Source organism: Phascolarctos cinereus, unplaced genomic scaffold (assembly GCF_003287225.1).
Source record: "Phascolarctos cinereus isolate Bilbo 61053 unplaced genomic scaffold, phaCin_HiC Scaffold_4;HRSCAF=312, whole genome shotgun sequence".
NCBI classification, from domain to species: domain Eukaryota; kingdom Metazoa; phylum Chordata; class Mammalia; order Diprotodontia; family Phascolarctidae; genus Phascolarctos; species Phascolarctos cinereus.
Genome location: NW_027555847.1, coordinates 180,603,885 through 180,626,080, shown reverse-complemented (window position 1 = coordinate 180,626,080; position 22,196 = coordinate 180,603,885). Strand labels below are relative to the sequence as shown.

Sequence of the window (22,196 nt, the reverse complement as noted above, 5' to 3'; positions counted from 1 at the left end):
AACCTCAGTAGGAAAGTTCTCTCTAATAAATGCAAAGTTAATAGCACATACTCGAGAATTTTGAATGTGGGGGCAGCGGGGAGGAAGGAGGTAAAGAGTCATTGAGGGAGAGAAAGAGGTCATTCTATGTAACGTAATGGGAGGCATTAAGTCCGTGGCAACTTGAAAGAAAGGGAACTGAAACCAAGGTTTTATTTCTTTAATAATTAGAAAAGGATATAGAAGATGTCCCAAAAGTCTTAGTGCAGACTTAAGCTTTAAAGTTTTAAAACGTACTGAGACTTTTGGGACATGCTGTGTAATCACAAAATGCTATAACAAAATAAATAGCCTCTATAAAACCTTTATTCATAACATTGAAGAGATAGCAAGTTAAGTATTTGCATAGCAACAAGAAGATAAATGAGCAGAGTTGGGAGATGGTCTCAGACACTGGGTTTACTGGCTAACTAGCTGTATGACTTTAAGAAGGCCACTTAACCACTCTAGGCTTCCATTTCTTCAATGGATTTGAAAATTTGTTTATAAATTATCTACTAAATAATATAATATTATATAAAACAATAAAAACAATTATTTATAAAAACCAGATGGTCTTTTTAAAGTCCTTTCCAGCTCTAAGCTTTTATGATTATAACTGAAGGTGGGAGGGTAGAACAGAGTTGTTATTGAGGGAGTCCACCAAAGACAAAACTATTCAAAATTGTCCTGAGGCCAGCCCTGTTCCCTTTGTCTCCTGCCTTTGGGAAATGAGGTCTAAGAGGGAGAGAAGCTCCATTTCCAGGCATGTTTTCCTCCTCTCAAAAACCTGAAGCACAGTCAAGCGCTGGGGGGAGGGGTGATAAATGGAAGAATTCTTTTGCTTTGAAAAGCCTCTTTTTCAGGGTCAGCTAAGTAGTATACTTCATAGAGCACCAATTCTGGAGTCAAGAGGACCCAAGTTCAAATCAGACCTCAGATACTTACTAGCTGTGTGATTCTGGGCAAGTCACTTAACCTCATTGCCTGTCTTTCATGTGCAAATATCTAGTTAGTTCCACTTGTTAAAATAGATACTATAATTAGATTGTTGACCACCGAACTCAATGCTACAGAAATGGAGGCTTGATGTGGAAGGGAGCCAGAGAAAGAGGTAATTTCTGAGTACTTTGGGAAAAATAAGCCTGGGTAAGATTCCCCTGAGAAGGCACCTCTGAACATTAGGAGAACAGAATGAGAGTAAGGGGTGGGAGATGGGCACAGAAAGAGAGGTAGAAGATACCAAGAGTGAGGGCCCAGGGCCTTGGAGTGGTCCAGTACAATGAAAACCACCTTTGGTGGGTGGATCTCTGATGTCCAGTCTGCCTGTAAGTGTGGAGCAGAGACACTCACAAGTCAAAACACTGGTCAGTTAAAATGTCCTTAGAATGTTTGCAGGAATAAATGAAATCACAGATGTGTGTAATCGCAAATCTAACTGAGGAAGCTAGGTGGCATAGTGGATCGGGAGCTTGACCTGGATTCAGGAAGTCTTAGACATGTACTAGCTGTGTGACCCTGAGCAAATCATTTAACCTGTCTGCTCCAGTTTCTTCAACTGTGAAAGGGAGAGAATAGCACCTCCTAGAATTGCTGTGAGGATCAAATGAGACATTTGTAATGAGCTCAGCTCAGTTCCCGGGACATAGTAAGCACTTAATAAATGCTTATTTTCTTTCTATTTGGTTCCTATTGCATCTTCCATAGTAAACCTATTATTCATATATATATATATATATATATATATATATATATACACATATATATATATATGTGTGTGTGTGTGTGTGTGTGTGTATATGTATATGCATGCATATATGTGTATGAGTATATGTATATATTATATATAAATACACATACATATGGGTGTGCATGTATGTGTGTGTGTATATAGTGTATATATATGTATACACACACACACACACACACACACATATATATATATAATCTGAAAATGTCCTATTTATTAATCTAACCAAGAGTTTCTTAACCTTGGGTCTATCAACCTGGTGGGTTTTTTTTATTTTATTTTGATACTTGTATTTCAGTAAAATTGAAATTGTATTGGAACCTCTGTTTATACATCTAAAAACATTATTCTGAGAAAGTTGTCCACCTTTGGACTGCCAAAGGGGTCTAGGACACACACACACACACACACACACACACACACACACACATTAAGAACTCCTGGTCTAATCATATCTTTTCTTTTTCTCCACTGCTTTGTTCATGCTTTCATTTTTCTAAGACGGGTCACCTAAAAAAAATTCCTTTTATAGCCATGCACATTTGCTGACTTGGACAAATTGTGATACAGTTGAAAATATTGGATTTAGGGTCCCAGGACTTGTGTGTATATCCTTTCTCTGCCATTTGCTGGAATGGCTTGCCATTTTCTTCTCCAGCTCATTTTACACATGAGGAAACTGAGGCAATCAGACAACTTAGGTAAGCTCTCCCAGCCAAGATTCCGTCTGCCACAATGAGGGGATTGGATCTGATCGCTTAACTTATCTGATAACTTCCCATCTGGCTCTAAATCTATGTGCTTATGAAGTTCTATTTTTATTGAAATTCAGCCAGAATTCATATTTGCAGTTGTTGGATATTTTTGTACTGCTATGAGCTGGTCAGAATTAATGGAAAGTTTGGTACACATAAGACCAGTTTAAATCAGGAATCTTATCTCTTTATGGCAATACATTTTACACTGAAACAGAAGGCATTGCTCTCTCTTTAGAATGAAGAGAATCAATTTTAGGACTAGTGGCTCGGCCCTGGCCTCCTTGTAAAACTAGAATAACATCCAAGGGATTGAGGCTGTAAGATGCAGTGGAATGAGCAATGATATGCAGTAAGAGGACCTAAAAAGGCAACTGGTAGCTCGGTGGATGGAACAGTGGGTCTAGGATTAGGAAGACGAGTTGAAATCCAGCCTCAGATACTTCCTAGCTGGGCAAGTCACTTAACCTCTGATTGCCTGACAATGGGTTCATTGGAGAAAGAAATGGCAAATCACTCCAGTATCTTTACCAGGAAAGCCCCAAATGGAGTCACAAAGGGTCAGACATGACACTGAACAACAACAAAGAGGACCTGCGTTCAAATCTCAACGCTGCCACTTGCTACCCTGTCTCAACGTCCTCACCTATAAAATGAGTGGTTCGTGCTAAATTATCTCTAAGGTCCCTTTTAGATCCAAATCTATGGTATTGTGAATGGATTGATTTTTTTGAAAAAAGAAATGTATCCAGAATTGGTTAGAACAGACACCAGTATTAAGAGGCATTCCAGGAAGATGAAGGAGTAGGTCAGAAATTTCTAAGCTCTCCAGATTTTCCCCAGAAACAGACAGAAAATTGCCACAAAATGAACATACCTTTCAAGTTATCTTAGAAGGACAACTGCTTTACCCCTAAGATAACTTGAAAGGAACTCACAAAAAAACAGGACCTCCAGGGGCTGAGGTTTGGCCTGAGTGAAGTGTAGATACCTCCAGGCTGACTAGTATCTAAAAGATGGATATTAAGCCAAATAGGCCCCACTACAAAGTGGTAAAGCTGTTAAAACTCGTGGGTGGTGAGACTAAAAAGTCAGCTTATGGATGTTAATGTAAATAAGGCACCACAAATACCATGTGGGCTCCATTTCTTTCTACTTGATTCCAAAATGATAGGGATAGGACTGAACCTGTGTTTTCATTGATATAGGAAACTCCCAGGTGAGGAAATTCCCTCTACCAATGCACATTCTCTGCATCTTATACTCTTAGGCAAAATTTATGTTTGGGGTGAAAATGTGAGAAGTCACAAGCTAACTGGACACAAGCAGGTAGAGCTCATCACTTCATGCTTATCGATTGATTGACTGATACTGACAGTACTAAACAGGAGATTTGAGAGCCGCCTTTAAGAAATCAAAATTGGATTGCTCTTGATGTCTCCTGAGGTTGAAATAAGAGAAAACAGGTTAAAATGACAGCAAGACGGTTGTCTAGAGCAGAAGTGTCAAACTCGTGACCTGAGAGCCACAAATGGGCCACAAAACTCTTGCGTGCAGAGGAGGAAACTAAGGCAAACATGGTTAAGCAACTTGCCCAGGTCACACAGCTAGTAAGTGTCCGAGGCCAGATTTGAACTCAGGAAGATGAGTCTTCCTGACTCCAAGCCTGGTGCTCTATCCACTGTGCCACCTAACTGTGCCATATTTTGGATATGTTTATTTATATATGTTGGCTCCTTCATTAGAATGTACCCTTCTTGTGAGCAGGAACTGTATTTTTGCCTTTCTTTGCACCCTTTTCACTTGGCACAATGCCTGGCATGTAGTGATCTCTTGTTGTTGCTTTTTATTTATTTTATTTATTTGTTTGTTATCAATGGTTTGGACTAGCTCGCTACTACAGCTTCTAATACTGAGATTCGGGGTATTTTTAAGGTCTTTCAGCACCAAATCCATTGATCCTGAGATCAGTTCCTGAGTACCCTCATTCTTCTGTGTGTATTATTAGTCTCCTTTATTCCAGGTGGAGATTTTTTTGTCTTTGGCCACAGGCCCATAGGTAGTCTGGGCATTAATAGATAGGACAAAGGTTTCTAAGTCAGTGCTCCTCAAAGCTTTTCATCTCATGATGGCATCTAGGCCTCCTGTGACTCCTAATGTCCCTCATCTTTCCACCAGAAAGAGGAAAAGTCTGGATTTTGTTTTGTTTTTTCTCAAATATTTTTGCAGTTCTGAGTCTACCTATTGGTACCATCGCAAATTTTAATGAGTGAAGAGAGATCAGGAACAACCGACTTTGATTTCTTAAAGGCAGCTCTCAAATCTCCTATTCAATAATATCTACCTATCTATATGCATATCTATCTATCTATCTATCTATCCACACACACACACACACACATATATATATATATATATATATATATATATATATATATATATACATATATATATATATATAATTTATATATATATATATAATTTATACAATTGCCTCAGAGATTATAGGCTCACAGATTGAGAGATGAAAAGGACTACAAAAGCCATCTAGTCCATATACACATAAACACACACAGTCATATTAAAGATGAGGAAACTGAGATCCATTAAGGTTAAGTGACTTACCTGAGGTCTCACAAATAGCAAGTATCAGAGGTAGATGTTGAATCCAAGTGTCCTGACTCCAGAGCCAAGAATCTTTCCATGGTATTACACAGCCTCTCACTGCAACAGTATTATTTTGTACTTTATTCTGCTTATACAACTTATCTGTATTACATCAAATACCTTTCAGACTGTGTTGACACTGGCTGACCTTTAATGGCTCAAAAAGCAGCCTCCACTTGGGCAGACTCCCATTTGTATTTGTAAGGGATTATATTTTTATTTTGGAGGGAGAGAAAATAGATTTGTGTTCATTTTGAAAGTAAAATTTAATTTAAAAAATAAGGCATGTAGACTAGAAAAGATTTTATGATACAAGATTTAGACATAGTGGGTTTCAGAAAAAAATTTCTGTTCCAACAACAGAAATAGAAATTATAAAGAGACAAATGTAGAATTAATGGTAGGAAAACATGCCTAATAGTCACAGCCTTCTAGGACCTTTGGGAGGTCCTAGAATCACAGATTTAGAGCTGGATGGAATTCTAGAGGTCAAGGCAATTGGGTATAGTGGAAAGAACACTGCTCTAGAATCAGATAAGCTCAATTCAAATTTTACCTGTGATACTTATATCTTATATGACCATGGACAAGTCTTTTAACCTATCTGGGCCTCAGTTTTCTCATCTATAACATGAGGGGGTTGGCCTGCATACACTCTGAGTTCTAGAGTTATTATTCTAATCTAGTCCACCCCCTTTTTTTTAAACAGATGACAAAATTGAGAGATTAAATGACTTGCCCAAGGTCACATAGTAGTAAAGAGCTAAAGTGGGATTTCCTGCCCCTTGACTCCTAACCCAGAGTTCTCATCATCTACCATGTTACTAGTTACAGCAGGCTCTTCACTAATATGAGTTTTCAAAAAGATACTGGATGCTCACTTGTCAGATATGTTACAGAGGGGAGTCTTACTCAGGTATAGGTTGGATCAGGGGACCTTTAAGGCTGCTTCTAGTTTTGAAATTCTGTTTTTCAAGTAAAAGAAAAGCCAGAAGCATACAAGTGTCACAGTGAAAGATTCCAAGATTGTATTTGAAATTTATTAGCTGTGTGACCCTGGGCAAGTCACTTAACCCTGTTTGCCTCAGCTCCTCATCTGTAAAATAAGCTAGAGAAAGAAATGGCAAACCACTCCAGTACTTTGCCAAGAAAACCCCAAATGGGGTCACAGAGAGTTGGAAATGATGGGAAAATGACTTAACAACAACAACTCAGTAAGTCCATTGATAAAGACATACTAAAAACTTGTCAATGGCGAAATAATATGAGACACCACAACCAGATGGAAGGAAGGACAGGCATCATTTCAGCTCATTGTAATAAATGTTTATTGATTGATTAATTGCCATTACCAATATTAGACAAGAGACTTGAGAGTTATCTTTTAAGAAATCAAAATGGGAGTGTTCTTAGGATAGGGCCTGGTCCATAAAAAGTGTTTAATACATTCCTGTTGATTTTACATGATTTATTCTTGATCTCTCATGAAGTTAGGGAAAAGATGGGCTAAAATTATAGACAGACAAATTGTATAAAAAAGCATTTTTGGAGAATGAAAATTTTCATATGTGATGTGTGATTAGATGCTACTGTTTAAGGGGGTAAAATCTGAAAGATGAAAAAGTCAAATTTCATTGGCCCAGCTGAGCTTCATCATAAAACACTTCTTTTTTTGCCTCCTGCAAGATGTGGATGTCTTGGAGAGAAAAATAAAGACATTAACGTCATACCTCCGGTTAGCCAGCTCACAGCAAACAACCTTGTTCTGTATGTACCAATAACACATCTTACTGATGCCTAGGATTTTGGAAAAGTGTTTTCCCCTTGACTACTGGAATAACTATCATTATTGAGGGATATAGAGGCATTTCCAGTTATCACATACATTGACAGCTCCCTAGCTAATCCACAGAATCACTGAGCTCCACCAGTTAATCAATCCCATTCATTTATTCCTTCATCGTCAGTCAATTGGTGAACAAGCATTTATCAAGTGGTTACTATGTGCCAGGCAGAGTATCAAGCTCTGTGGATGCAAAGAAGGGCAAGCATAGCCCCTTGTCCTCAAAGAACATATATTCTACTGGGAGAGACAACATGTAGATTACTAGGTGTGCACAAGATAAATACAGAGTAGACAGAAGGAAATCTAAAAGGGGAAGGCATTAGCAGCAGAGACCACCAGGAAACACCTCGTACAGAAAGTGGGACTTGAGTCTTAATGGAAACCTGGGAAACATAGCGGGGGGGAAGGGAAGGAGCAGAGCATTCCTGTCATGGAGGACAGCCACTTCAAAGGCCCAGAGGGGAGTGAGGGAACTTTGTGTTCAAGAAATAGCAAGTAGCTTAATGTAGCTGAATCACAGAATATTTGGAGGGGAACAAAAGGCAAGACTAGAGATCTAGGAAGAGGCCAAGTTAGGAAATGCTTTAAGTGCTAAAAAAAAAAAAGGGTACCTAGAATTAATCTTGGGGGTAATAGGGAGCCATTGGAGCTGACTGACTATAGGATTGGTGTCATGCCCTCACTTCAGAAAAATCAACTTAGCAGCTAAGTAGATGGGAAGAGGCAGGGAGACCAGTGAGGAGGCTATCAAATAGTTCAAGCAAAAGATCATAGGGGCCTGGACTAGGATTGTGGCTATGAGAATGGAGAGAAAGGGATGCATAGGAAAGATGTTGTGAAGTTCTAAACAAGAAGAATTGGTAATGGATTATTTTGGCAGCACTATGTGGGATAGACTGGAGTGGGGAGACATGAGTCAGGAAGAACAATTGGGAGACTGTTGAAATAATAGGTAATAGGCTATAGATATAATAATATGAATATAATAAATATAATAATAGGTATATAATATATAACAATAGATATATAGTAAATACATTGTATAATGGTATGTAATATATAAATGTTATATAATAAAATATATAACCTATTATATAATATTGTTATATATTATATGACATAAAATATATAACCTATTATATAATATCATTATATATTATATGACATAAAATATGAATATATTAAATAACACAATAATATAATACATATATTATATAACATAATAAATATATCATAACATAATATAATATGTGGGTATACTTATATAATTACATATTTTATTATAATAAAATACATGAATACATTATATTATTGTATACTATATTATTCTATGTAAACATAATAATAGGTAATAAATAGGTAAGAGATCAGGATCTGAACTAAGGGGATTGCTAGGAAAGTGGAGAGATGGAATTAAAATAACAGGCAGTGAATATGATTAAATACTACAGCGGGGTGAATGAGAGTGAAGAGTAGAAGCTGACATTGAGATTTTGAGCCTGGGTGACTGGGAGGATGGTGGTGCCCTTGAAAATAATTGGGAAGTTTGGGAGAGGGGAGGGCATGGAGGAAAAGATAATGAGATCTGCTTTGGACGTGTTGAATTTGCAATGCAGACAGAACATTCAGTTCTAGATGACTAAGAGATAGTTGGCAGTGCATGTATGAAAATAGCTCAGGAGAGAGGGTAGCACCAGATATGTACATCTGGGAAACATTGACCTAGAACTGATTATTGAACTCACCAGGTGAGATGGTATAGACTTTATACTTAGAGGGAGAAGAAAAGAGAGTCCAAGACAGAATCTTAGTGGACATGACATGAATGAAGAGCCAGCAAAGGATACTGAGGAGCAGTCAGACAGATATGAAAATAACCAGGAGAGAGCAATGTTAAGAAAATGTAGAGAGGAGAAAGTAATCAATGGTGCCAAATGATACAGAAAAGTCAAGAGGGATCAAAACTGAGAAAAGGCTAATTAGGTATTTCAACATTAATGATGATAATATTGGTTATAAGCAAGTCACTCAAGAGTCAAACTGACTGGGGTCGGGCAGACATTTCACCAAGCTCTAACACCCCAGATAATCTCTCTATGACCGCTAAGAGTCAAAGGCTGATTTATTGACTGTTACATAATTTCACAGAGCTTCTCAGAATCCTCCTGAGCCAAAAATGGAAACATTTCCAAGACTTCAAGGCTCTCAGGAGGCAGAGACATTTGGAATTTCGGCTGCTGTTCAAGGGTTTCCAGGGCACCCCAGGCCTAACACGTTCATTGGCAATAGAATGAAGTCATTGACATCAAGGTCAGCCCTTTAACCAGGGTTTCCCATTCCTAACGCATACTGAATCATTTTTGACCTTCTCTTTCCCATTACAGGAAGGCCCCACTTGACTAGTGTAACCAGCTACCAGTCCAAAATCATAGTTATGCGACTGTCAAACTCCACATGAGACTTATGTTTCAAAAAGCATTCCCGTCATGTCAAAGCACTTTCACCCATGAATCAGTATGGAATGTCACTCATCACCAGTTACCTTATTCAACCACATGGACAGCAAGCATGTTCAATCAGGAAGATCTGAAAGATGATCCAGTTACCATCATGGTGGCTCACAAGTTGTCATGGACAGCTACAGAATTCCAAAGTCCTGGGTTAGATTGCAGTTGCCCCGGTGATGACATGTACTGGTAGAGAATTTTAGATCTGGGAAAACCCTTAGACATTCTATCTCTTAAGTCCAAACTTTTATTTTGCAAATGAGGAAACAGAGACCCAGGGAGGGGGTAACAATCAAGGTCATACAAGTACTAAGTGTCTAAGGCCAGATTTGAACTCATGAAGATAAGTCTTCCTGGTTCCAAAGTCCAGTGCTCTATTCACTAAGACACCTAGCTGCCCCACACATGTTAACATGTGATGTGTTTATTTTATTTTAAAATAATTTAAAATATTTTTTAATATTATCAGTTTTAATTTCCAATATGGTAACTATAGAGAGATATAACCCATTTAAACAAAAGTTCTTTGAGGTCCTAAATAATTTTTAACAGTATAAAGTAATCCTGAGGCTGAACTGGTAGATAAAAGATCCACCTCAGAGCAGTAACCCTTTCCCCACCATGCTCTGAAGGAATCAAGGAGGTATTGCTCAGAAGGAGAGGCCCCTTTGACTACTTCAGGTCACCTGTGACCAACGAGAAAAGAGCCCTTAAGGGGAATGGTCAAAGAGAGTTTGAGTGGTTTTTGGAGAATGATTTTCCAGGGGGATTCCCTAAGAGTTAAGTGACTCTTGTTCTATCTGATGAAGTAAAATAAAAACTCTGAATTATATAACTTCTGTTTTATATCATATTGTGAAATTTTCCTTGTTTAAGAATCTTGTAAAATGTTACTTTCAAATGTCTTGTGTTGGAGAAGGTGTGAGGAGATGCTGCCAAAAAGAAAAAATAATAACCCACTGCTCTAACCAGGCTTTTCTTCTCACTAAACTCAACCTACTCAATACTGACTCCAGCTCAGTTCAACTCAAATAAATATTTATTAAGCATTTACTAGGTGCCAGATACTATGCTAAGCTCTGGGGATAAAAAAAAAACCAAAAAGGCAAAAGACAGACCCAGTCCTCAAGGAGATTACAATCTTGTAAGTACTCCTTTATCATCCTTTATTCTGTTCCTCCCTCCCCCCTAGCCTGGGAAGTCCTTTGCCTGTAATCCAGTCATTCTCATTCTGTGTATTGTTCAAGGTTCAGATTAAGTGCCCTTTCCTCTATAAGGCTTTCCCTGACCACTCCAGCCTATGATTATTCTCCATCATTATCACTTTTTGACTGGGTAACTCACTTTGGAAATTAATCTATTGCTGTTTTGTATCTGATCCCTTCTCTATTCACAGACAGCCAGACTCTCATCTATTGCATAGATTACTACAACAACTTCCTAATTGGTCTCTTTGCTTACCACCCTAGACCATTCATCACATTCCTTAAGTAGAGACCCGACTATGTGACTCCTTGATTTAACCAATGCTAGGGCAGCTAGGTTGTACAGTGGATAGAGTACTGGGCCTGGAGTCGGGAAGACTCATCTTCCTGAGTTCAAATCTGACCTCAGACACTTACTAGCTGTGTGATCCTGGGCAAGTCTCTTAACCCTGTTTGCCTCAATTTCCTCATCTGTAAAATGAACTGGAGAAGGAAATGGTAAACCACTCTAGTATCTTTGCCAAAAACACTCCAAAGGGGGTTATGCAGAGTTGGACATGACCAAAAAATGACTCAGCAATGACTTCTTAACTGCCTCTAAGATAAAATATAAATCCCATTTAGTCTTTAAAGCTCTATTCAACCTGATCCCAACCTATCTTTTCAGCCACATTGGACATTATTCCCCCTCCCATACTCCACAATCTGGCCAAAGCAGCTTTTTCTCCTCTTTTCTTAAACAAAACACTCTATCTCCCATCTTGGTGTCTTTACTTTGGCCACCCTCTACGCCTATAATGTGCTCTCTCCTTACTTTTGCCTCACAGAGTCCCTCTCTTCCTTTAGAGACACAGCTCAGGCATCATCTTCTATGTGAAACTCTTCCTGATCCTCTCAACCATTAGTGTCTTCCCTCACAAACTTCCTTATATTTAACTACTTTATATATATTCATGCTTATTCACTTAGTCTGTATTCTTTATGTTGCGTTACATATACAGAAATATATTACCTTATATGTATATATGTACACATAGTTATAAGTAGGGATTGTTTAATTCTTTATACTCATATCTAGAGTGCCTAACACAGTGCCTGGCATATAGGAGATGCTAAATAATACTTTCTGATTATTTGCTCAGTTGGTTGAATGTATATATTGCTTCTCTCCATCTAAGATAGAACAAGGAGGAGCTACTGACTGAAGAAGAAATAGAAGTAGAAACTTTGTAGGAGGAGAGTGGGGAGTGACTCTTCCATTTTAGAATTTGTGGTGGAAAAATAGAGGAAAGTCAAGAATAGTCTGACATGTGCTCTGGGTTTGGGGAAAGCAGATTTCAAAGGTGTTACTGAAAGGATAGGTATGATCCCATAGCCTATGGTGGCAGTCCACCCAAAAATGAAATTCATAAGGCATAAAGATGATCATTTCTTTTTTTTTAACCAAAGACAAGGTTTACTGGAACATCCGTCATATTAGCCAGACTCTTAAAGAATCTGAGCAGTGGCTAGATTTTAAGAATCTGAGCACCTTAATGGGGACAAGATGGATCTTATATACATAAAGACTGTGGGAGGGATCTAGGAGTGGCCAAGTAGTCTGTGGGGACAGTAAGGTAATAGAATGCCAGGGATCTGGACCACATGGCCAAGGGAGAATGGAGCCTAGCTAAGATTAAGGGTGGGAAGTGGCAGGAGGTAAGACAGTGGAGGGCTAGGCTGGATTAAGGGTAACAGAGAATTGGGAGATTGGGCGCAGCCACAATGAAAGGCCAGTTGATGAGATTGTAGCCTCAAGTGAACACCAGAGATTTGGCCATGTGGGAAAGTCCAGGGTTTTTCCTTTCTGGGGTCCAGATCATAACCCCATCATTCCCCCCTCAAACAAACGGGATCCAAATTCTTTTGGGGTAAGGGGAGAAGGTCTCAGCTTGTGAAACTGCTTCCTACTGGCAAGGGGAGTAGCACTGTCCCTGCCTTGAGGGGATCCCAAACAGGAGGTTGACTAGAACTGAGCATAGGCTGCATCCAGGGAATGATGGAGGGACATTGGCTGGTACCTGCTGTTTGTTACCAACTGTAGGTGAATGGCCTGTAGTCTGGAAGATACAAACCTGACAGAAAAGATTGCAGGGCCCAGATATGACAGGAGAAAACATCCTTAGCTCTGTTTGGATTTAGATAATTCAGTGTTTCAATCATGCAGTATCAAAACCACCTCATAGCCAGATTCAGGAATAGCCAGGTGGGTAACATTCCTTTTCAAAGGAACATAATGGGGAAACTGAGCCAGGAGGATCCCATCTTACACTGAGGCTAAAATTGTCCTCTCAGCTTTTCCCAGTGCTGACTTCCCACCAGTATCACGCTCTCTCTGAGTAGCTTGTGGCATCTCCCTCAGATGGTGGATTATTGATTATTGATGGATTATTATGATCCATCAGACAACTCAAAATAAAATTCTATGAGCTTTTACCTCAAACAGCAAGTTTCACTAATCACAGCTTAGGAAAAACTTTTGCAGGATTTACATCTCAAATTTAAATTTGTCCTTTAGAGACTTATTAGAGATTATTTCTATATATTTGCAAATTTTCAGCAACCCAAAATCCAAACAAGCTTTTTGTCAAGTTTATACATTAAAACAATAACCAACAATAGCCAAATTATTTTAGCAATAACTAAATTATGAAAAGCTGCTTGACATAACGGATAGAAAAAGTTCACCAGTTTGAAACTTGAAACAAACCCATTACCAATTAGGTAACTTCAATTTTGTAAAATGCACTTCTAAATTACTTTACACAGAGAATCGACATCTCATCATTAGCAGTTAAAACTACCATTTTAAAAAAGCATGCTTACCCAAGTTCGGAGGCTAGCTTCTTTACCTTGAGCAAGATGTGCTGAACCTGGGTGATGCTTCCAGGCAAAGGTTGCCCCAGGGCCCAAGGCCATTGCCAGTGGTCCCCATGCTGTAGAGGGCAACTTTAGAGTGGGTGGGGAAAGTGAGCCTCTCTTCTCCTATGAGAAGAATTAACAGATACCCTCTTGACTCAAGGGAAGGGAATGGGAGAAGGAAATGACCAGGGCTGTAAGGAGGTGTTTCAAAACTCCTTAATGATTGATCACAAAACTTACAGAATCTGCTAAGATGTTTTCAGTTGTTCTAACTTTTCCCTGTAACCTCCATGAAAGAGGGTTCAGGGGTATAGAGGGAAGGGAGTAAGTAAGCCTCAGGGAACCAAAACGCACCTGCAGTTTTCCCAATTCTCTAGCACTGAGAGAATTGACAGAATTGGGCATATGCTTCTGGATAGGGCATCTGTCTTTGTCCTCTATGCTGTGGAAGGTGTACCCAGGTCCATGGCCTCAAACTGAACCAGTGGACTGGGAACCTGAGAGCATTAGGTCAAGTGTGAGACATCCTTGTAATTGTCTGCCTGAAAAGCACCTCCAAGCCTTGCTAGGTGCTTGGAGAGTGACCCCAACTGCAGGACAAGAAAGAAGGTGAGGAGGCTTACGTACCTTCCAGTTTTGGCTAGAGAAGAACTTGGGGTTAGGCAATTTCCCCATACGAGCCACCAACATATTGAGATGCAGGTCCTGACCCAAGCCTTCTTTTAGCCAAAGACAAGGTTTATTAGCACATCTATCATATTAGCCAGACTCTTAAAGAATCTGAGCACTGGCTAGATTTTTAAGAATCTGTGCCAAGATGATCACTTCTAATGGCTAATGTAGAGAGGATTCTCACTCAGGTACCAGTTGAACTAAATGGCCACTAAAGGCCCTTACAACTTTAACACTCTCTAGTTCTATGATGGTAAGATCCTTGAAGATAAAGTTGGTTTTTCTTTTTCTTTTATATAATCTCTTACAGCATCCATAACAGAAGTACACACCTTGTGGGCACTTAATATATTCTACTGAATGAATGAACAAATAGACCAGATTAACCTAGAGGATATATGGACAGGCAAACAGAGTGGAAGAGGGGGATGGGTATTGGAGGGTGAAGAGTGGGGAAAATACACTGGACATTGATGAATCCCCAGAGGTCCTACTCTCTGAGAAATCCTACACCTAGGATCTCTGTTCTATAGCTTGCAATAAGTAGTACTTGCTTAAATGACTGAAAAAAAGCCAATATTTAGAAGACAACTTGAAATTTTTAAAACAAGAATTGACTCAGGTAACCAATTCTACAAACGTTCAGCCAATTTGAGAAAGATTTTCTATGAATGCAGCTTCCAAGGGTGAAGAAACTGAAAGGTGAGCTAGTAGATTCTAAACTCTTTGAGGACTGGGACTATCTTTTATTTTTGTCATCGTATTTTCAATGCCTTGCCCACACAAAGCATTTAATCAGTATTCATTGACTCAAGTTGAACTTTTGCTATCTTCACAAGATCATGGCAGATTAATAAACAGATCTTTACTTTAAAGGAGATGACTGCCAACCACAAATGAAGTTTTATTAAATATCAGATGTGTCCTGTGATTAGTCTTCCATAAACTGAATTCAAACGAGGCAACTCTACTTGAATTTTAAAGTGAAGAAACAGGATGAAAGACTGGATGCATTTTTGGTTTGGCAAACTCTCAAAGGCAGTTCAGGGAAGAAGACAACCTTGTCATTTCATCCACTTAAATGATGATGATGTTTTTCAATCGTGTCCAAATCTTCATGACCCCATTTGGGGTTTTCTGGACAAAGACACTAGAGTGGCTTGCCATTTCCTTCTCTGGCTCATTTTACAGATGAGGAAATTGAGGCAAACAGGGTCAAGTGACTTGCTTACACAGTTTGGTCACAGAGCTATTGCATGTCTGAGGCCAGATTTGAACTCACAAAGATGAGTACTCCTGACTCCAGAATCAGCACTCTATCTACTGTGCCATCTAGCTGTAAAATGGATCCCCTATGAGGTGAAAATGGAATACAGCATCTTCAGACCTTCTCAAGGCAATTATCTTCCACTAAGTCAGTGGTTCTTATCTTGAGGTCCATGAATTTTTAAAAACATATTTTGATGACTATCTTTCAATATAATTGGTTTCCTTTGTAATCCTATGTATTTTATCTTACACATTTAGAAGCTTTTTTTTTGAAAAGGGGTCCATAGGCTTCACTAGACTGCCAGAGGGGTACATGACACAAGAAAGCTTAAGAATCTCTTTCTAAATGGTAGCACTTTGGGAAATGGTAGGGGAAAAAATCCACAACCCTTGATGTAGACTGAAATACAGCATTCCATTTTTTTTTATTAACTACTAAATGTCATTGCGATTTTTGACAGAAGCATAGATAGAAAACAGGAAAAATTTACTTCCTGGGGACATTTTCCCAATTGGGCTCAACTTGACCATAACCACAAGATTGTCCCAAATAGCTTATACCAGGCTATCTGAATGGGTGAGCTGATGAGTGAGTGTGTTGTTCCCAAGGAAGTAAAACATATGCAAACAAGTCTCATGCACAACGTGTTTGTGTTTCTTGTGGAGTACAGAGCCATGTCACTACAGCTGCAGTATCCTTTCCCCAGTGAAGAAAACAAGATGTGTCCATCTTTTTTCCTCATTCTTACGAGGATCTCCTGGCTCTTCTTCCATCCCAAGGTCTATAAATGAATCAAGTGTCCCTTCCAGCATCCATTTCACACCTTGGTATTGGTTCTATGTTCCCTTTGGCTTCTATCAAGGAGAAGGTGAGACCAATGCACAGACAAATGCCCTCTTTTGTGTAAGAAGGTATACACCGTTCAGCATAATCAACAAGATAGTGGACCTTGGGGGATTTTGACCTTCCAGGATGAATCAGTACAAACACGTGTCCTGTGATCCTGTGCTAAACATGTGGGACATGTTCAAGGCTCGGGAGAATGAAAAATGTCCATTCCTATAAGGTTTTCCCAGTGAATAGTTTCCCTACATGGTCAACAAATGACAGATTTGTAAGTTTAAAGAAACCAGCATTTTGGTTGAAAAACCATTCTTTAGAAAGTAAATGGGGAGAAATATCCCATTGATATGTACTGTTGGAAGAGTGCAAGTGTGTTTTTAAAGGAAGCTTTGGTGGAGAATGGAGAAGAAGACAGGAAGAGAAGGATTGCTGGGAGTGGGCAGCTGGTGATCAGTGGGGTCTGCTGGGGAGAGTTACGTTGGAATTTGATCTGCTGTAGACACTGGAATCCTCCTACAAACTGTTGAGCTCCAGTTGCCTTGGGAACCTACTTCTGAGTTTCCCACAGTTGTCTGTAGTCTTTAAATTCATCTACCACCCTCCACACTTACACTGCCCTTACTTTCTCTCCTCAATTCTGAACCTTTCATCATGTTGATCTAGTATAAGACAAACTGTCAACTGTTTCTTAACTCACTTCTTTTCTCTTTGTGACTGTTGAGATCTAGGGATGGAGAGGAAGGAAGTTTAATTCTTGATTGTGAGTTACTTACGAGGGAAGATCTAAAAGATATTGCAGCTTTAACAGACTACTAAATACACAATTGCATTGTTAAGCCAATGCAGCTGGCTAAGGCTGAAATGAAATTGAAGTCTTCTTTTCCCACCCACCTCCCCCCAACAACAAAACACCATTTCAAAGTCATATAAGGCACAAACAGGTAGCAAGAAGGCATCAGCAAAGGCAGCTTTCCCTCCTGGTGCTCTCTTGTGGCCCCAGATCAGCGAGTCTTCTTTTATTCAGGTGATGACAGTGGGGCCCCGACGGCCAGTTCTCTCATGGATCTGGGAAATTTTCAAGGCAATGGCTATGAGAGGACTCAGCACAGCCTGAAATGGAAAAAAAGAAACATGGTGAATGACTGGACTCATTCTTATTCCACAAGAAAATTGCTAAGCTATCCAGGCTAGGCAGCAAGGCGGTACTGTGGATAACATACTCGACCTGGAGTCGGGAAGACCTGAGTTTTAATCCTGCACCAGATACTTAATAGCTATGTGACCTTAAGCAAGTCACTTAACCTCTGTCTGCTTCAGTTTCCTCATCTGTAAAATGAGGACAATAATAACACTTATGTTGTTGTAGGATAAAAGGAGATATTAGTGAAGAGCTTTGCAAACCTTAAAATACTAAATATATGCTAGCTACTGCTGTTGTTAGTTCAAAAATCAGCATTTCTCATGAATCAGAAATTAGAAAAACTAAGAAAATTCCTTAAAGGTTATCCTTTCACCTTCCTTTTTACTCCCTCTCTATCTATAACCTCTTCCATCCTCTACCTTTCCACCCCCAGTACACACACACACACACACACACACACACACACACACACACACACACAACACGCACTCACACACGCACGCATGCACGCATGCATGTATGGAAGCCTTAAGAGAAAAAGTAAACCCTTTTTGGCCATTAAATTATAGATCCAGAAAAGATGTAGAGATAAATGGTATTTCAAAGAGAATTATAAATTCTTCAACAAACATTTAGCGAGCTCTGTTGTTTGCAATAGTTGGACAGCTAGGTGGTACAGTGGATAGAGTACCAGGCTTGGAGTCAGGAAGACTTGAGTTCAAATCCAGCCTCAAACATTTACTAGCTGTGTGACCCTGAGCAAGTCACTTAATCCTGTTTGCCTCAATTTCCTTATCTGTAAAATGAGCTGGAGGAGTAAATGGCAAACTGCTCCCATATCTTTGCCAAGAAAACCCCAAAAGGAGTCATGAAGAGTTGAACATAACTAAAAAACAACTACACAACTACTTTTTGCAGAGCACTGTCCAAGATGGTATGAGTGCTCTAAAGTTTGGCTAAGACATGGTAAATGCCCTCAAGAGCTTATATTCTAGTAGAGGGATAAAACAAACAGACAACTATATCACAAAATATTACATAAGAAATGTATTAACATTATAGAAATAAAATGCTGGAAATCAGAATTAGCTTCCTGGAGGAGGTGGCATTTAAGCAAGGTTTTTAAAATGAATATGGGCAAAAAAGGAGGTTACTGGAGGTGCAGCCATCTGGCAGAGTAAAGGCAGGGGCTCACCTGAGCTCTCCCCCAAACCCCTCCAAATACCTTTAAAAATAACTCTAAACAACTTCTAGAGCAGCAGAACTCACAAAAAGATGGAGTGAAACATTTTCCAGCCCAAGACAACTTGGAAGGTCAGTTAGGAAAGGTCTGTTGTACCAGGGTGAGAGAGGAGCAGGCCACACCAGCACAGACCAGGCCCCAGCAAACCCAGAGCAGGCCTCAGAGTGACTGAATCACTCATAGTAGTGACGGTTTCAAGACTTCTCAGTCCACAAATGCCAAAGACAACTTTGACAGTCAGCAGAAAAGGTCTGTCGGACATGGGTGAGGGAGGAGCATAGTCCAGTGCAGGCCATGCTAGCACAGCCCCAACCCCAGGAAACCAGGAGCAGGCCTTGGTAGTGACTGAATCAGCATTGGCAGAAGCTGCTTCCAGAGCTCTCAGCCCACAGACAGTAAGGGGATTGAACAACTGGTCAGAAGGAGATTACAGGGGTCTTTTTGCTGGCATGGAGGCGGGACTCTGTTGCTTTGTTCATACACACATCTGGGTCCTGGGTGGAATATCCAGGGCAAGGAAAAGCTCTAGCATAGCAAAGCTTGCAGCCACAGTGGAAGGACCCTTATCATAGTTCCAGAACAGAAAAGAGTGCTTATGGTCACTCATAGACCACAGCATAGACCAGGAGAATAGTAAATACCTTTCCTTAGATCATACCACCTTGGAAGAACTAAAAACTTACAGGTCCCTAGAAGTATCTCTGAAGACAGCTATACAAAACCCCTGAAGCTTGGGACAGTGTGCCCTCCACCCTGGAAGCAGAGCCCTACTTTAATAAAAACTTAAAAGTCAGCTAATAGGCTAGGAAAATGAGCACACAATGCAAAAACTCTGACTATTGAAAGTTACTATAGAGACAAGGAAGATCAAATACACACTCAGAAGAAGACAAGAAAGTCAAAGCTCCTATATCCAAAATCTCCAAGAAAAGTATTAATTGGTCTCAGGCCATGGAAGAGCTCAAAAAGAATTTTGAAAATCAAATAAGAGAGGTAGAGGAAAAATTGGGAAGAGAAATGAGTATGATACAAGAAAATCATGAAAAAATGAGTCAACAGTTTGGTAAAGGAGAGCACAAAAAAATACTGAGGAAAATAACACCTTAAAAACCAGATTAGGCCAAATGGCAAAAGAGGTCCAAAAAGCCAATGAGGAGAAGAATGCCTTAAAAAGCACACTTGGCCAAATGGAAAAGGAGATCCAAAAGCTCACTGAGGAAAACAATTTCTTAAAAATTAGAATTGAGCAAATGGAAGCTAATGATTTTATGAGAAATCAAGAAACAATAAAACAAAACCAAAAGAACGAAAAATTAGAAAATAATGTGAAATATCTTATTAGAAAAAGAATATGACTGCATCAGGTAAAGAGAGCATGGAAGGACATTCTAGGCTTAGGGTCCAGCCTGAACAAAGGCACAAAAAGAAGCATGAGAGCTCATTGGATGATCAGGAACATGGAGCTATCCAGTGTGGCTAGAGCCTAGAGTAAGTAAAGGGCAATAACATATGATAAGGTGAGAAAGGAAGACTGATACCAGGTTATAGAGGACCTTGAATGCCAGGCAAAAGTCATTGGAACTTTACTGCATAGGAGAAAAGGAGACATTCAAGATTTTTGGGAAGAGGCATAACGTGGCTAGAATTAAATGTGAGACAGATTCTTTCGGAGGTGTTAGGAAGGATGAATTAAGCAAGAAAAGAGTAGAGACAGGAAGACCTAAAAAGAGGTTGGAACAATAGCATATGGATATGGTACTGAAGAGCTAAGCTAGAGTACTGGCAGTAGAAGTGATAGATCCACACTTGGTGGATTTAGGAGGTCCAGGAGATGTTAAACACTCCCTCCCACCACATAATCCTGGCTCCATGGCCCAATGAATACCTAGCCCAAAATCAAAAGGGGAAGGGAGATGGGGTGGTTAAGACTTTAAGCATAAGCAAAAGACTAGACCTTCAGGGATATGTCAGAATCCTGGCCTTGAGCATCCTGAGTCCAGTCATGAGCATTGGCATGGCCAAATGATAATAACAGTGTGAGACCCTAGCCCCTGAAGGCAGATTCCATAGAACAACACATGCATCACATGAAGGGAATGACCTAAAAATTATGTGGTATATTAATTTATTGTAATATTGTTTCACTATAGGAAATAATGAATGTAATTTATAGTAGCATGGAAAGACATATGAACTGATGTGGGCTTGAACTAAGTAGAACCAGGAAAATAATATACACAGTAACTACAATAATGTGAATGAAAAGAATACAATGTAATTATAATGACCAATCTTGGGCCCTGAGAATGTGATTGAAGAGGATGAGATTGAGATTGAAGATTGAAGATAAGATGAGAATGAAGATTGAAGAGCCATGTAATTTATTTAATTGCTTTTCCTTAGATACAATGGAAGCCTGTAGAGTGGAGTTACATCTGGAAATGATTGTGATGTGAAAACAAAAAGCATTAATAAAAATTTAAAAATATGGATTTTATATATATATATATATATATATATATATGTATGTATGTATGTATGTATGTATGTAGTTAAAGGAAAACTTTCTGTAAACAACATTAAATGGAATAAAAGATTAGGGACTTAGGCTATAAAATGAATCAATATGCTATCATAACTTCCTTAACCATATGGGCTACCTGTGAGTGAAGCTGGTATTTTTACACACTGTATTTGTATTTTTAGTCATGAACTCTTAAAGCCTGCAATGGTATTCACATATCCCTGTATTTCTTTTAAGATACTTGGCTCTTGACAACTTTCCACTTATAGGATGATAAATAGTGACTATCAATAAATACAGGTCTATCGATAGGTACAAAGCTTCCAACTCACAAATAAGATGTGTTCTAAGATGGGTCTTGAATATTCGAAACCCAGAATACCCTGTTCCATTGAAATTATGCTATAAATAGTGCTTAGGTTCTGAGGCCAACCCATAAATACCTATTTAAACCCTGGTATACATGGAATGTTAAAAGACTTAGAAGGCCTCTAGTCTATTGAGCAGATCCTCTATGGACAAGAATCACACAGGGTGAGAAAGCATGTAAGGATTACTATATGCACTGAGAATACATGGGTCTATCAAATCACTGAAGCCAGTAGCTAAAAAACTGGTTTCATCTGAGTCAAGATGATGCAAAATCATGCTATTGCAACAATATTAGCTAAAACAGAAAAAGAATACAGTTGAATAACATGGCTTCATATTTATCTTGAATGGTGATGCTTCAATTGACTTCAATTCAACCAATATTTGCTTAGCACCTGTTATATGTGAGTACTATCCTCAGTTCTAGACATATAAAAAAGAAAATGAACTTACATCCTATTGGGCTTTAGAAGAAGCAGGTT

At 39.2% G+C, this 22,196-nt stretch overlaps 1 protein-coding gene across 1 annotated transcript in view; it reads right to left on the bottom strand.

Annotated features, from left to right (window-relative positions):
* Positions 1 to 15,986: 15,986 nt before the first annotated feature.
* The window catches only part of PGM5 (phosphoglucomutase 5), a 208,160-nt gene continuing 201,950 nt past the window's right edge, over positions 15,987 to 22,196 (bottom strand). The window contains exon 11 of the mRNA XM_021001819.2: positions 15,987 to 17,544. Within this exon, the coding sequence (XP_020857478.1) occupies positions 17,455 to 17,544 (90 nt within the window). The 3' untranslated portion in view covers positions 15,987 to 17,454. The remainder of the gene's footprint in view (positions 17,545 to 22,196) is intronic.